The sequence below is a fragment of the Hippopotamus amphibius genome, chromosome 5 (assembly GCF_030028045.1).
Source record: "Hippopotamus amphibius kiboko isolate mHipAmp2 chromosome 5, mHipAmp2.hap2, whole genome shotgun sequence".
NCBI lineage: Eukaryota > Metazoa > Chordata > Mammalia > Artiodactyla > Hippopotamidae > Hippopotamus > Hippopotamus amphibius.
This window is the reverse complement of record NC_080190.1, coordinates 122552199-122567977: the sequence shown is the minus strand read 5'-3', so window position 1 is coordinate 122567977 and position 15779 is coordinate 122552199. Positions and strand designations below refer to the sequence as shown.

The 15779-nt window shown below is 44.0% G+C and overlaps 1 protein-coding gene across 2 annotated transcripts in view; it reads left to right on the top strand.

Moving 5' to 3' along the window:
* CHD7 (chromodomain helicase DNA binding protein 7) overlaps nt 1-15779 on the top strand; it is a 180797-nt gene that overhangs the window by 103952 nt on the left and 61066 nt on the right. For both annotated transcript variants that reach the window (XM_057734511.1, XM_057734510.1), the window contains exons 4-5: nt 10137-10278; nt 15205-15342. In XM_057734511.1, coding sequence (XP_057590494.1) covers nt 10137-10278; nt 15205-15342 — 280 coding nt within the window. The remainder of the gene's footprint in view (nt 1-10136; nt 10279-15204; nt 15343-15779) is intronic.

The following is a 15779-nucleotide window of genomic DNA, read 5'->3' as shown; positions in this document are numbered from 1 at the left end:
AAACCTAGATAGTCCGATATCTCCCCACCAGATAATAAGGTAAATTAAACCAGCAACTTTTCTTCTTCTATTTTCTTGTTCTTTCTTTTACTCACATGCTGTGACTTAGCTTTGACCCAAGACGTGGGATAGTTGAACAGACTGGATGAGGTATATTGGATACTGTGCCTGCAGAAGAGAGTGTAGGTTTCTCTAACATGTGGTCACGAAAGGACTTTCAAGCGCTTTGCTGTTGGTGAGGAACAAGGAAGAAGACGTGTCCCTGAGCATTGGTGCATCTGCCCACTCTCCTGCCCTGTCCTCTCCTGGTCGTTATGTCCAAGCTCTGGGCCAGGTATGCGACCAGGTGTCCCCTTTCCTGCTGGTCGCAAAGATTGTCTTCTCTTTGACAAAGGGGCCACGGGGTCGTCTCAATCCTACATCTTTTTTTCCCTCGGGATAAGCACCTCAGAGCCTTCCCTTTGCCAGTGACAGGCCACGTTATGACCCGTCCTCTGTCTGTTTTGTCTTAACTCAGGATGAGCAGGGAGGGCGCTGTCGGCCGCTTTTAGTACAGACTCTGCCACCTCTGACAGCATGTGATCCCCTTTACCCTCACTGGGTGAAGGGGCACAGGGTGCCCAACAACACTGACCCTTAGAAGCGAGTTCTGCTGACTCCCGGTCTGTGCTGCACGCAGGCATGGGCCACACTGGCCTGCTGGAAGTTTGTTCCTGCGCGTTCAGTGAGCTGCAGTGGCCATGAGAGCGGTGGCCTGCTGGCCTTGTGGTTTGTGTGGGAGAGGCGAGGTGGGTCCCACTGCAGCTGTCAGGAGAGAGCTGAGAGGTGAGGAGGCCCTGGGCGGCCATAGGATGTTAAAGGGTGATTTTTCTGGAGACGCAGTCCTTTGAAGTCTTTCTTCAGTGGAATATTAGGGTGGAGTGTGTGCTGCCGTCGGACATGCGGTGGTGATGTCAGAGTTGGAAGATAAAGAGCAGAAGGAATCATAGGCTGATTTTTCAAGCTATCGTTAAAAATGTCTATGGATATGAAAAGTATGAAGTTCTGTACAGTTGCAAAACTCATCACGTGATACGTTAAGATCTTTTTGCAAGTTGTCTTCTGCCCAGACAAAGGCCCCTGTGAGAGCATCAGTCACGTGAGAAGCCAGCCCTTCCTTCTGCCACCTGTGCATACAAGTCTGTGTGACTGAGCTCTAAATGTTACACAGGGAGCCGGAGAGCGTGAATTAAGAAAAAGGACACTCCATCCCTACCCCTGTCTTTCTGTCTCTCTGTCTCTCTGTGTTTTAATTTTAGAAAGACAACGCCTTTGAACTTCTTTTAGATTAATAATTTTATATGTAGCCTGATTCCTGTGGGAGCAATGTGACGTCATAGGAGTCATGCTGCTGCTGGTGGGGTGGGGTGGTGAGATTTTCTCGTAGGCCTTACCATTTGCTCTGCCTAATTCTCCACCTACATACCTCATCTGATTAAACCGAGGGTGGGCTGCATGTCTCACGGGTTGTCTAAGCCACCCTGGCAGATCAGAGAAGATACTTACAAATCTAGGGAGTGGGGTTCTGGCTGCTAACACTGCCCTCACTGTCCCCATCCCAGGTCATGGGAATGCTGGGCGTGAATAAGCAGCCAAGTACTGGCCCTGCTCTTTGGCAACTTGGAAGCCTATCCCATAGTAAAAGGGCATTGAGAGGTGTGCTTTCTGCACCAGTGTGTGATGTCTAACTTACCCCGTCCTTCCTACTGCATTGCAGTGCCTGGCGGTGCTGCAGAGCTGGGGCAAATTTTGTTTGTTTGTTTTATTTTTTATTCATTTATTTATTTATTTTTGGCTGCATTGGGTCTTCGTTGCTGTGTGTGGGCTTTCTCTAGTTAAGGGGAGTGGGGGCTACTCTTGGTTGTGGTGTGTGGGCTTCTCATTGTGGTGGCTTCTCATTGCAGAGCACAGGCTCTAGGCGCACCAGCTTCAGTAGTTGTGGCAATGTGGGCTCAGTAGTTGTGGCATGTGGGCTCAGTAGTTGTGGCTCACGGGCTCAGTAGTTGTGGTGCACTGGCTTAGTTGCTTTCTATCATGTGGAATCTTCCTGGACCAGGGATCGAACCAGAGTCTCATGCGTTGGGAGGTGGATTCTCAACCACTGCACCACCAGGGAAGTCCTGGGGTGGGGGGGGCGGGGGGCACATGGGTAATGTTGATGTTTGTTGAGCTTCTGAGATCGGATAACACATCAGCTTACCAGACTTCGCTTCCATCTTACTTCTGGTGGATCTTAATTCAGCCCATAAAACTTTAATAATCTTTAGATTTGCAATGATAATTTATGACTACATGATGTCTTTTTTCCCCCCCATCTAGAATATATTCAACATTAAAAATGGATATAGGTCTTTCAGGAGAACTTTCTACTGTACTTTCTCTTTTATTTTTTAAAAAACATTCTTCTTTATAAAATGGTCAACTGGAACTCTCCTCAGGACAGGGTTCTGATGTTATTGGAAGGCTACCTGGGGATGGGCTGGAGTAACAGAAAACATTCACCAGGGAAGGTTCCCAAGGCCTGGAAGGTCCCCCAAAAGGCCAGGCCGGTGCTGGGCCCATAGGACGTCTCCATGAGGAGGTGAGACACCTTCAGGCCGGTCCCAGGCTGGAGACTCGGGCTCTGGAGCCAGGCAGGTCCTGGCCCGGTCCTGGGACGGCCGCTTCCTGGGCTAAGTGTGTAACCTCTTTGACCCTGTTTCCTCATCCTTGGACAGTTTGATTGTAAGATGTGAAGGCAAGGCCTGTTGAATTTGAAATGCACATTTTTAAGTGAGAGCCAGTTAGGTTTTTGTATCTTTCCTAGCTTTTTTGCTAGTCCCTTCCTAGAAATTTAGCACAGTTAATGTACTTCGGGAGTACTTGATGCCATGAGAGCTACTTATGGTAGCAGTTTAAACTATTTGTCTTCAAGGCAAAGAACTTAAAACATCTATTGATAATTTGTCATTGAAATTTGTTGTTCAGAAGTAAAATACAAGGGTGAGTCAAAAATTAGCTGCACTCTGGCTATAGAATTTATTTTTAATTAACTTTTAGAAAAGACAAACATCATTTTTTGACATAATCTCCTTGCTTTTCAATACACTTTTTCTATCTGTCAACAAGCTTTTGTACTCCCTCTTTAAAAAATGATTTAGGCTGAGCTGCGAGCCACAAATGAACTGCTCTCTTCACTTCTTCATCAGGAGTGAATCTTCGTCCTCGTAGGGCTGCTTTCAGGGGACCAAACAGGTGAAAGTCCAATGGCGCAAGATCAGGACTATAGGGAGGATGCTGTAACACATCAAAACAAAGTTTTTGCAGAGTGTCGACAGTGTGGGCAGAAATGTGCAGACATGCATTGTCATGCAAGATCACAAGGCCCTTGGATAGCAGTCCTCTGCGTTTAATCCAAAGTTTAGCTTCAGCTCTTCAATGAGCATCTCTATCCATTCATACACACTTGTTCACGATAAGACACTTTCTCCACACTGTGCACAAAGTCTTCGATAAATAACGGCACCAGGTGCACCCCAGACCACAAAAAACGAATCACTGCACGCTGCTCTTCTTTCGTGCAAATCACAAGTTGGAGCATCCATTTTTGCTCACACCACAGTTACAAAGGCACTGATGTAACACGTTCACACCTGCACAGCCGTGACTGGGGAGACAGTAGCCTTGAACGGAAAGCGCTGATAAGACAGTGTGGCCAACAGAAGTTTTAATATAACCAGCGTGCGGATACTTTTTGACTCACACTTGTAGAACCTGTCCCCCCCCAGCCCCCTCTTTCTTTCACTTCTCAGCTCTCCTTCGTCCTTTCTCAAGCAGAAGCGTCGGGTGAAGAATTTGTGGGTGGCGTTTAGGAGTCGAGGTGCGGCTCAGCACCTGAGGGCTGACTGCCTGGGCAGGCGGGCAGGAGGGGGGCCTTGCTCTTGCCCCCCGATCCGGCCTAGGTGCTCTCTGCCCCGTGTTACCTTGTAAGGGGTCTCCAGCACGTGGACCGTCTGCTGACCACGGGTAGGCCCCTGGCCTAGGGAGCTCTGATGGCCTTCGTGTGAAGGCACTGACGTGTGCGTTTCTTGTCTATTGTGCAGAATTTGTCTTGACTTTTACTTCATTAGTTTGTTCTGTCACCTGCATTTTATCACATCCCAATTTAGTTGTTAAATAAAATTTTAGTCTCAGGACTTTAACATTTTTATTTTGTTGGGTTAGTTTTGCTGCATGGTGTATCACATTTTATGTTGCCTTCATTGATCCTTTTAAACTTTTAGTACTTTATCTTGTCCCTTTTTTAGTTTATGCCCTTATCTTTTAATTTTCTTTTTCATTGTTTGAAAACTTAGAGGAAAATCTGAAGTTGAGAGGCCAGACGCTTTTTTCCTGCCAACCCTGAGACCTCGCCCCTAGCGGCTTATGTATTTTATCGCACGTGATCTTTCTGAATCATAAGTCACACCTTTCCTTTGCCACAAACATCGCTCACTTCTCATCCATGACGTTCATTTTTTTATTAAAAAGCCTTCTGAGTATGTAAAATATAAGGATGTGTTACAATACTCTTTGCTCTTCTGAAAAATGGTAGTATGACACTTTGGCTTGATTTCCTGAAAACAGACCTGTTTAACCTTCACGAGCCTCAGGGCTGATTTTCTCCAGCGTGAGGAGGCTCTTCACTGACGTGTGCTGTCTTGAGTGTCTGTGTGGTGAAGAATCCCCCTCGTTTTCCAGACGGCTTCACTATCTGACTCTATTCCTCTCATCACATCTGGTTCCACAATATGGTTCCTTTTCAAACTTTCTTTCCTCTGAGGACCTAGATCCTTAGGCTGATGCTTTACCCATGTTTACCTGCACTGCATAATATACCAGGGCAGCTAGCTGGCTTTCCAGGAAGTTCTTGTCCTTTGCATAGAGTCTGGTTTAAAAAACCTGTACTCTTTCTCACCGAAAAGACTTTGTTATTTATGTGCTGTATCTTAGAAGGATTGGTGTGTCCAGCCCTGTTTCAGGTGCTGTCCCTGGGCCCATCGTTGTGGACTCTTACAGCCGCACCCTGAGTGCGGTCCTTCCGAAGGGACGGTTCCCTCCACGTGCATCCCTCCTCTCTGAACCCGACACTTGCTTGTCAGAGTTCTCATCGGGGTGCTGTAGGCTTTGATGATGTGGGGTTGGGGGACAACCACAGAACTTTAGAACTAAGTGTCGCTTAGCCACCTGCCCACCACTGTGACCCCCCTCTCATGGTGGAATGGGACACGTAAGTGAAGCTGATGCAGGGACAGTGGCCCTGCAAACCTCCAGCAGCATCCTCAGAAAGACATACTGCTTTCAAGATTACAAGGGCCTGCCTAGCTTCATGAGGGGGTAGCCCTGTATCTCGGCTGCACCAGTAATGCTGGGTGGTGAGGATCAGGAAATGAAAGAACTTTGTGAGCTTGGAGGGGAAGCATACAGATGTACAGACTCTGAAAACTTGCTGGGTTTCACTCTGTTTTGGTAGGACTTTAGGCTCACTTTACTGAGCTTCATAAAGATAGAATCTATGTGGGGTTTTCGTAAAGGAGTTAAGGAGAAGAGTGCTTTAGCTGCATGTAGCTGGGGCTATGGATGTGTTTGCTGTTTTCACTGTTACTTGAACTGCTTAGTTAAGTCTATCAGCTAACGTTTATAAGTAGCCCACCTGACCAGGCACGAGGAATACAGAGAGAAATTAGACACAGTTCCTTCTTGAGCTTACAGGATAGTCAGAGAAAAACACACACACACACACACACACACACACACACACACACACACACACACACACACACACACACACACACCCCCCTCCCGTGAGTGATTTGGTTTTACTACATTGTGGTAATGTTACCACCCAGTGTCGTATATTTTTTTAAATTAATTAATTTATTCATTTAGGCTGTGTTGGGTCTTCATTGCTGCGTGCAGGCTTTCTCTAGTTGTGGCGCGCAGGGGCTACTCTTCATTGCAGTGCGCAGGCTTCTCATTTTGGTGGCTTCTCTTGTTGCAGAGCGTGGGCTCGGCATGCAGCCTTTAGTAGTTTCAGCACATGGGCTCAATAGTTGTGGCTCGCGGGCTATAGAGCTCAGGCTCAGTAGTTGTGGCGCATGGGCTTAGTTGCTTCACCGCGTGTGGGATCTTCCCAGACCAGGGATTGAACCCATGTCCCCTGCATTGGCAGGCAGATTCTCAACCACTGTGACACCAGGGAAGCCCCAGTGTTGTGTATTTTAAATATCCCCTGTGTGGGGTACATCACGTGGCATGTAGAGAGTATGAGATCTTACTAATCCAAACTTTGGTGGCCCGAAAATGGTTCTCTGACTGAATGATGTCCGACTGAGCCTTGTAGATGAGTAGGCAAGGGGCAGTGGAGGGAGGAGAGGTGTGGATACGCTTTGAGGAGTGGTCCTGTGTATCTGCAGGGTGGAGGGTTTGGGGTGTGGGAAAAGTAGAAAAATAAAGTTCATGTTGCTAATTGTAAAAACTGTACACTGAGACTCTCAGACATCAGTACACATGGGACTGGACTTTGGGCAGAATGATTCGGTCAGGTTTGTACGTGGGCCGGTTGCTCTGGTGGTGCCTGGAGGCTGGGTTTGCAGGTGATGTTCGGGTGGCAGGACCACATCACGGAGCTTGGGAATGCAGCAGGCAGGGCCGATCAGAGGAGGCATGAGGACAGACGTGGCTTCTCCGGGCCGAGGCCAGTCACGGCTGGACCCCGCACAGCCCGTTCTTCCTGGCCATCCTGGCTGGCGGAGCGCCGGGCTGAGGCCAGCGCTGCAGCTGTTGGAGGCGCCTTGAGGTTCTGGGTTTGCACCAGACAGCCCCGTGGTCTTGTCCCCGAACTTGTAGTGTCGGGTTGAGGCGTGGTCCTTGTTAATAGCACCCCCTTCTCCCTGACTGGAAGGGCTGCCCTCTTCATACGTTCAAGCTTCCCAGATTATAACTTGGAAGAGGAATGCATGTGTGGCCATGTTTTGGCTTCGGCATTATGCAAGACCAGCCTCGAACCTTACAGAATTGAGTCACGGCTGTGGCTGTGGGGTACATGTCCTTTCTCCAGCAGGCCGATGGCGGGTAGCCGTGCCCGTGACTGGTGACGGGGACGAGGCAGAGAGGCCGTGCTTACGGTCGAGGTGGGACCTGGTGCGTGCCTGCACTGAAGCAGTGGCCAGGGACGTGGAGGCGAGTGGCCTCAGGGCTGGTCTGCTTGTTTGTCCTTTGAACTGGTGTTGATAAAGGACGTTCCTTCTCTTTGCATGGCCTAGATGACGTGTTCACGATGCGGGGGGGGTCCCTTCCCTGAGTCTCCTCAGTTGATTCCGCCCAGTGGGTCTGAGCCACAGTCAGAGAACAGCTCCTAGCTGTGTGTGCCGGGCGCTTGGAAAGGTCAAATCTTGGAGCAAACCGTAGTTACTAGCCTCATTTTATAGATGAGAAAACTGAGGCTCAGGAAGATGAAATGACGTATCCAGGGTCGCAGACAGACAGGTTATGAATGACAGAGTTTGAACTTAAACCGAGGGCTGTCTGACTGAAATCAGTGCTCCTAACCATCATCAGCCTCACTGGCTAAAAAAAAAAAATCTGACTTTGGCTTTTTTGGGGCAAAGCAGTTTTAATATAACACATAGTTGAAAATTCAAAGGAGCTTATTGCCAAATAGTGGCAAAGGCAGCCTGATGTAAGTAACTTTATCTTGTCCTTGATTGTAATGTCTTGGGGCAAACACTGAAGACTTTGTAGCTTTTTTGACTTGTGTTTTTGATTTGTATGTGGATGTCACGAGAGGACGTTAGCAAGGAAAGGCTTAGCTGGCTCTGAGCAGTGTGAATAGCACAAGGTCTACTGAGTTTAGAAGTCCTCAGTCATCCGAGCTGGGGTGCGTGCTTCCCTTGGCCACAGGCGGTTTGTCCGCGCGTTTGGGGAGGGCCTGTCCGACTCGGCGCAGTCTCCGGGCTGCACGGAGGGCATCCGTGGGAAGGGCAGATGCAGGATCATCAGCACTCCTCTCCCCCAGCAGGCTGACGTCTCCTCAGACCTGGGCTCTGGGGGGCTCCGAGGCAGCCAGCCCTTTTCTGCCCCAGGATAGTTCACCCGGGTGCCGTCACCCCGCTACATCAAACTGTGTCCTTCGCTGTGGTGCGGAGAGGGCACGGGGGGAGGGCTCCCTGCCAACTTTCTTTACCTGGCAGTGGTTCAGCTCTGTGACAGGCCTACCTCTGATTTAAACAAATTTGAGAAATATGTAAAGTTTTGGAAGCAGTTTTGCACTGATTTGATAAAAGAAACCACAAAACACTGCAGCGCAGGTGTTGAGAATGTTTGAAAGCTGATTGAGGGAAGCAGATGGCTTTAGTCAGTGGCATCCAGCCAAAAGAGCAGGTGCTGGTCATGTGACCGCTGGTTACCAGGGTAATCTGATTGCTCTTGGCGTGCAGATGAAAGGAAAGGGGCCCAGCGTTCAGCTGTAGTATTGTATAATTTGTGGCAGTTAGAGCGGAAATAAATGCTGGAAATGGAGCCTCATAGTAGGGGAGACTTCTGTCCATGTGTAGCGTAAACACTAGGACAGTTGGATGAGGAACTGTTGTATGGATTTTTTTTTTTAATTTAAAAAATATTATGCTTTCTGTGGATCTTTTGGGGGCTTAAAGTTTTTAGGACACTGCTTTTTTTTAATTAATTAAAAAGAACTCTTTAAACCTAAGTGCTGTTTGCGATAGGCTTGAATTGTCGTAAGTTTTTTCCTTATGTAGCTATTTACTGGGCTAAAATATTAACAGAACAAAACAGAAACAAGCTCTGAGTATTTGAAAATGACTAGTTTATGATTATCAGGTATTTCATTTATTCATTACAAAAATGCCTTTTAGATGTGTGATTATTTTAACAAATACTTTTGAAATATTTTACATGACACATGCTTTACGTGCTTCTTTTATGCCTATAAAAGCATATAGGTATCTTGGCCTCTTTTCCTTTTGTAGTAGTTGGGACTGAAAAAAAATGGTGTTTAATGCATTCTGACAGCATACTTTTCTAGGAATTTACAAACAAACTTTTTAAAGGTTTTTGAAATTTCTCTTTCGTTTTCAACATTTAGTAGAATTTTAGGCTCTCTTGAAATAGTAAAAATAATTGTTACTAAGGTTGGATTATTTTAAATGTTGGATAGTAAATGTTAATAATCAATATTAGAAAACCTTGGGGCCGGTTTGGAAATTGGTACGGAAGGTAGCACCAAGTGTGCATTCTAAAAGAATGGCAAATAAAGATTCTAAAGGGGATGGTAAACTTAAATGAAAAAAATTTTTTCTTACAGTTCATTCTTGTCTTTTGAGTTATGTGACATTCAGATCCTATTAACATTTGATGGAAACATACTATGAAACACGTACTTGAATTATTGGGGCCATTTTGCAGTACTTTTGTATTTTGGAGATCTAGCATAAAAAAAAAAGGTTAGCACCAAAATAAAGCTTATTTTTACTTAAGAATACAGCGTTAAGTAAATTTTTGTAGAAGAGGAGATTGCTGTGTATTTTCTTATATTTTAGAAGGTTATAAATTGGATAAAAATGTAGCTGAATGATATAAAAGAGGGCACCTAGTAGTACTGGTCAGGAAAAGGACTTAAATAGGAGTATTTAAAACTCTCTGCCAGAGACACGAAGAAATGATTATTATGTTCTAGTTTTCCTTGACAGTTTTAAAAAACCTATCCTGGTACCTTAAAAACTGGATAGCAAAACGACGTCTTAATCCAGTTTTTCATCATGGCTGGTGTGTTGGCAGGGATTGTGCACTGTCTAGATGAACAAATGTACTCGGCGTGGTAAATTAGGAGTTTTTGCATGCGATTTCTTTTTAATTAGGTCAGATATTTGCTGAAGGTCATCAATATGTGGTTTTGTCATAAAAACTTAACTGAGAGTACTGTTTAACTCTGGATGGCCAACATGAATTGATCACCAATTGTTATTGATACTTTAGGGGTATTCATGTGGGAAATATAAGCACGGGGCATGTGGAAAACCTCATTAAAAAGTGAACGCTAAGTGATCCACTTTGAATTCTAGTAATAAGAAACCTGATTCAGAAGCAAGTGCTTTGAAGAAAAAGGTCAACAAGGGAAAAACAGAAGGTTCTGAAAATTCAGACTTAGACAAAACGCCCCCACCATCTCCTCCTCCTGAAGAAGACGAGGACCCAGGTGTTCAGGTAATACCATTATTCTGATCCCGAGCGGTGGCTGTTGGTGTGGGTAACTTTAGCTGCATGTCAAGTGCGCTGGCCCTCCCTTCTTTGTTGTGGAGCTGCTGTAGAGATGGCTTCATTGTCGCCCGGAACATTATATCCGTAGTGACGGGAGCTGGGGGGCCAGCCCCATGTTAAACTCCTGACTGCTTGGTTTTGCCGTCTTTTACTCTGTGATAAATAAAACGGAGACTCTTCATTTATTTCTGTAAATGTGTCTTGGTGTTTATGTAATGTCGGTATTGACGTATACTTAATATATTGGTTCATTTAAAGCTTCGTCCACATTTCTAATCTTCTGCTATGTTTGGTTCCTTGTCAGTTCTTTTGTTTTGCAGAACAAAAAAATCAAGATGTAATCTGTAGCTCGCCTTCAGGCTCCTGACATCTGACAGTCAGAGTCAAGATGTATTTGTGTAATACTAAAGTTTTCTATGAGCAAGTTAGTGACTTTCTGGATGGCAACACTGCACAATTTTCCACTGTTAGATTCTCCTGACTTTTGGAGAATTTTATAGGAATCAGTGGAAAAACTGGCCCTGAAATAAACATCAGGAATGTAGGTTCTTGTGTGTAAAGCACACTGCCTTCACTGATTGGACAGTAAGTAAGGGACCCCTACACGTGACCATTAAACATTATTTCCTTGTTACGTTCCCTGGAAGCATGCCAGCATGGTCCTCTGGGATGGCTGGGAATGTGGCTTCTGTGAATGACATCTAAGTTATCAAGAAGCAGTTACTGAGGATCCTGCTAGAATAGCAAACAGCCCCTGGAAGCAGGTTTGACCTTTTGTAATCACTTGGTGCACACTCAGTTCTTCTCCCCACACCTACCAATTTGCTTAAAAGTTAGAAACAAAATACTTGCAATATGCAGCTCTGTGCTAAAGAATTTCATATAGATTTTGTTTGTTTGCTTGTCTGTGTGTGTGTGTGTGTGTGTGTGTGTTTAGCCAGAACTCTCATATCTGTAACTTCACAGAACGGCCTAACCTAAGGAGACCTGAAAGGGAGAGAGAGAAAGAGAGAGAAAGAATGAATGTGTTTTGGTTAGCTTTGGTTCCATAATGTAACATAGTGATAACCTCCGGCAGTTTGAACTAATTTTGTAATTTCCTCTTACTTTCCATATCAGTGAAAAGATACTGGGAGGGTAAGTAGACATCTTTTTGAAAATTGTTTAGAGAGTTTTTAATCATTTTGAATTTAATTCTTCTGCTCACAGGTGTTTTTTGTTTGTTTGTTTTTTGTTTTCCTGAATTGTCTTTGCTTAAACAAGGACCGTTATGCAGTAGCATTGGGACAATATTAAGAAGACTTTTCACACAAGTCAAGAAATCCTGTTGTTCTTTCACAGAGTCACTGCTATGGACTTTATGAAATACTAGTGATTTTTTTTCCTTCTGCATTTCAGTTATAGAAAAATGCTAATCAATGCAAATGAACATCTCTGGTGCATCCTTTCTAATTGGCTGGTGTTGAACTGTCATGGGCTGAACAGCTAACATCCATAACCATACAAGTCGATCCTTCTCAGTGTCTCTCCTGTATCTCAGCAGCACAGGAAGTGATGCTGACTGCTTGTTTGTTGTGTTTCTTCCTGTAGCACACGCGTAAAGGGCTTAAAGTTCTTGAGTTTTATGATTGATTTGTTTAAACATTAGTAAACGCCATGTCTTTTTTTTTTTCTTTTAACAAACAGAAAATTGTGTCATAAAGAACTACAACAGTGAGATTGTGGCTACACATTTAAATCTCCTTTTCAGTGTACCTGTTTTAACTATACGGAACCTTTCTTAAACAATCCAGGTTTAACAAGTTGACCTGTTATTTTAGTGTTAATTCAAAAGTTTTGAGCTTTAAATGCAATTGGTTTAAATGCAATTCTTATATTTTATTTTGATACCATAAATGTTTTAAATAGTAATAGTTTAACAGACCATAAAGAAGCCTATTATGTAATAAATAATTTTATTTTTTGTTGGGAAATTGGAAAAGGAACCTTGATATCCAAAATAAATGAACTTAAGATCAATTATTATTTAGAAGTCAGAAAGCAATATAACATTTAAAAACTTCAGAAAATTGAGTTCTAATTGTATTTTTTTTTTTTTTTTTACTCTTATGATGTGACCTTGTATCCACTATTACTAACCCTATCACTGTTGCATAGACTATAACACAAAGTTGGTATGAGGAGAAACTTTCATTATAAAAGTTATGTTCACCAATACATACATTTCTACTTAAAAAAAAAAAACAACTTTAAAAAAAGCCCTTGTTTTATTGTACTGGAACATTTCTTTAATGTGAGAGTGGGATTTAGTGTAAAGTGGATTTGTCTTAGACTCTGTCCAGGGGTGTTAGTTACTTGCGGTGGAAGGTGAGTTGGGGCAGTGTGGCCCCATCACAGAAACCTGATAAAACGTCACAGATGTCTTGTTAGTGGTACATTCTCCTTATAGTAATGACATACAGATGAAAATATAGATTAATCCATTTCCATTTAGCTAAATCGATGTATCAAGTGAAATACATATATTATGCTAAATTTCACCAAATTAAAATATTGTTCCTGATAATAGACTTTTCTATCGTAAAGAAACTGACAACCAGAAGTAGGGGATGGTAAAGTGAGCAGAAGAGGAGGAGTTATTCCAGATCGGCTTTGGGAGGAGAGGAAGGAAGCCGTACAACGTAGCCTAGCTTTGGAGCCTCGTTGCTCTCTGATTTTTCCTTGGGAAGGTGGAGCTAGTTACTCATGACTGTAATCCTACTAAGGGCATTTGGCATTAACTGTGTATCTCGCGCTGTTTTAAGTGCTTTCAATGAATTCCCTTATGTGTTCTTCACAGTATCCCTGTGAGGCAGCTACTATCACTACCCCTATTTCTGCAGACCAGGAAACTGAGGTCCCCAAAATAACTTGTCCAGGGTCACATAGTAAGAACCTGGGCTTATTCTCACGTGGGCCCTCAGCTCCAGGACCCATGGGGTCAAACTGTCCTTGGTGACATGGGGCAGGATGGATGGTAGCAGGACCCCCACTGGCCTGGGTGCCACCTGCACATGGAATTGGTTATTCTTTGCCGGGGCGGGGTGGGGAGGAGGGCTGGAGAGGGGAGTCAGAGGGGGCGTCTCTGGTCCGTGTCACTGCTCCCTCTGGTGTGAGCCACTAAGAAGTCTGTTATTAAGATGTCCCCCCAAATACCTCCTGTCAGAGAGGCCCTGGCTGTAGGGGTAAGAGTTCACAGCCTCGAATGATGCGTCTGATGGTCCTGTTATACCGAGTTGTACTGAGCTGTCTGACATCCCCCGAGAGCAGGGAAAACACAGACAATACAGTGAAGTTCAGTGGGTCCCATTCTTTGAGACAAGGTGTTGGGGGCTTGTTGGTCCTGGCTAGCGTCCCATAGGTCCCATACCCGTCCCTCCCGAGGTCCACACAGCAGGGTAATTTGCCTCTCTCTGCCCTACTGTCCCAACTTTAAAATTCACAAGTCTCTTCGGAAAGTTTTGTTTCATAATTCTTAGAGAACAGTATATATCAGTGTACTTTTCTCAGTATTTTTATTCCTTCCATGTGCTTTGCCAACTCACCTATAATAGTCTTGCATTGATCAGTAATTTAAAACTCACACGTCATTTTAGAGTTGTCTTAGATTTTATCACATGCACGTATTAATGAGAAGGTTATTTCTCTCCATTTTAAATTAACTGACAAAACTATTTCTATCAGAAAGGTTAAGCAGTCTAGAATTGTTTGAATAAAATGTGCAAAATCCTTCCTTCTGCAGTCATTTCACTCTCCAGAGTTAATAGCTGTTAACAGTTTGTTGTGTCTTTTCAGATATTTTTTTGTTTTTGAAAACACACATTCATTTTTTTGCAAATATTCATTGAGTCATAGGGAAGTAAACAAGATATACAGTATGTTTCTCTGGAGGAGTTTATATATTGATGGCCCACACGTACCAATACATACACAAGGCTTTTTTCTCATCTTAGAAGAATTATAAGCTACCTATTGTTACACGACTTGCGTTTCTTTTTACTTAACCATTTGTCTTCTAGATATTACCCAGATACATCGTGTAGCTTACTAGAAGTGTGCTTGCCCGGAGGGGTGGGCATGTTTTACATTTTGACCACACTGTCCTGCAAAGGTGTATTGGATTCTGTTTTGACCACTGTGGGAGAGGACCCATTTTGCCAATAATCACTATTAATATTAGCTATTAACAGTCCTTCACATTTTAATCAGTGCAGTAAATTTTTAAAAATTCCTTTTCATAGTCACTCATTATAAATTCTGCCATTCAGTCTTTCAGCTCGTTAAAAATTTTCAGACTGTTTCTTTTAGGACCAAGATTAAAATATAAACTTTCTCTTTAAATGGGCTCCCGAGATATTTTTGGTACCTTGGATAATAATGTAACAATAGTTATATAGAACTTTATAACTCACAAATTATCTTCTCATGCCTTCACTTTTTTTAGCCTTTTTATTATGGGGAAAATTTTTTAAACGTGCAAAAATAGAATCGTATAATGAACCCCTACATATCCATCACCTAGCTTCAGTATTGCCTTCACTTTTGAGCAGCTCACCGGCTGAGCGAGGAGGAAGATGTGCTGTTACTTCTACTTCCCAGTTAAAGGTCACGAAGCTGGGAGTGGCAGGGCCATCGCGGTCCAAGGCACCTGACTTCAGGTTTCCCCCATTTCCAGTATATTTGTTGCCACCGTGCTACCTTATGTGATTTACAGGGTCAGCATCATCAGCTTTTCTTTAAGATGATGATTATCTTGTAAACGTACCTTGCCATTCTGAGAAGCGGTGAAGAGCGTCAGCCTTCTAAACCCATGCTGTCGGCTCTTTGTTTTAGAAGCGACGGTCCAGCAGGCAGGTGAAGAGAAAGCGATACACCGAGGACTTGGAGTTCAAGATCTCTGATGAGGAGGCCGATGATGCAGACGCCGCTGGGAGAGACTCCCCCTCCACCACCTCGCAGTCCGAGCCGCAGGTGAGTGGCCAGGTGTGCGTGGTTCGCGCGTGCATCTCAAAAGATGGGCTGGGAATTTTATAGCTGGAACCAGAGGAGTTCAGTCAAAGTGTCAGACTTTGAGCTGGGAACATTCATCTTGTGTTGGCAAACACACTATGGGAAATTAGTTGTTTAGGAGTGTCTTTTAAAAAGCCCTGTTCACTGAAATTTATTTTTGTACAAGCCTGTGGTATGTAATTTGACACAATTTTGGAGAATTAATGGTCTCTGTTGAGGACGAGTCAGAGCTAGGCTGCAAGGAGGCTGAATTTACCTCTGAGAGTTCAGTGCTGTGGCTTCTGGGAGTTTAATAAACCACTCAAGCTTGTCTCCTGCTGCTTGGCACCGTAAGAACCCCTTTATGAAATTACTGCCTTGTAGTACCCAGCAGGGCATACTTTATTCTTTGTGCAATG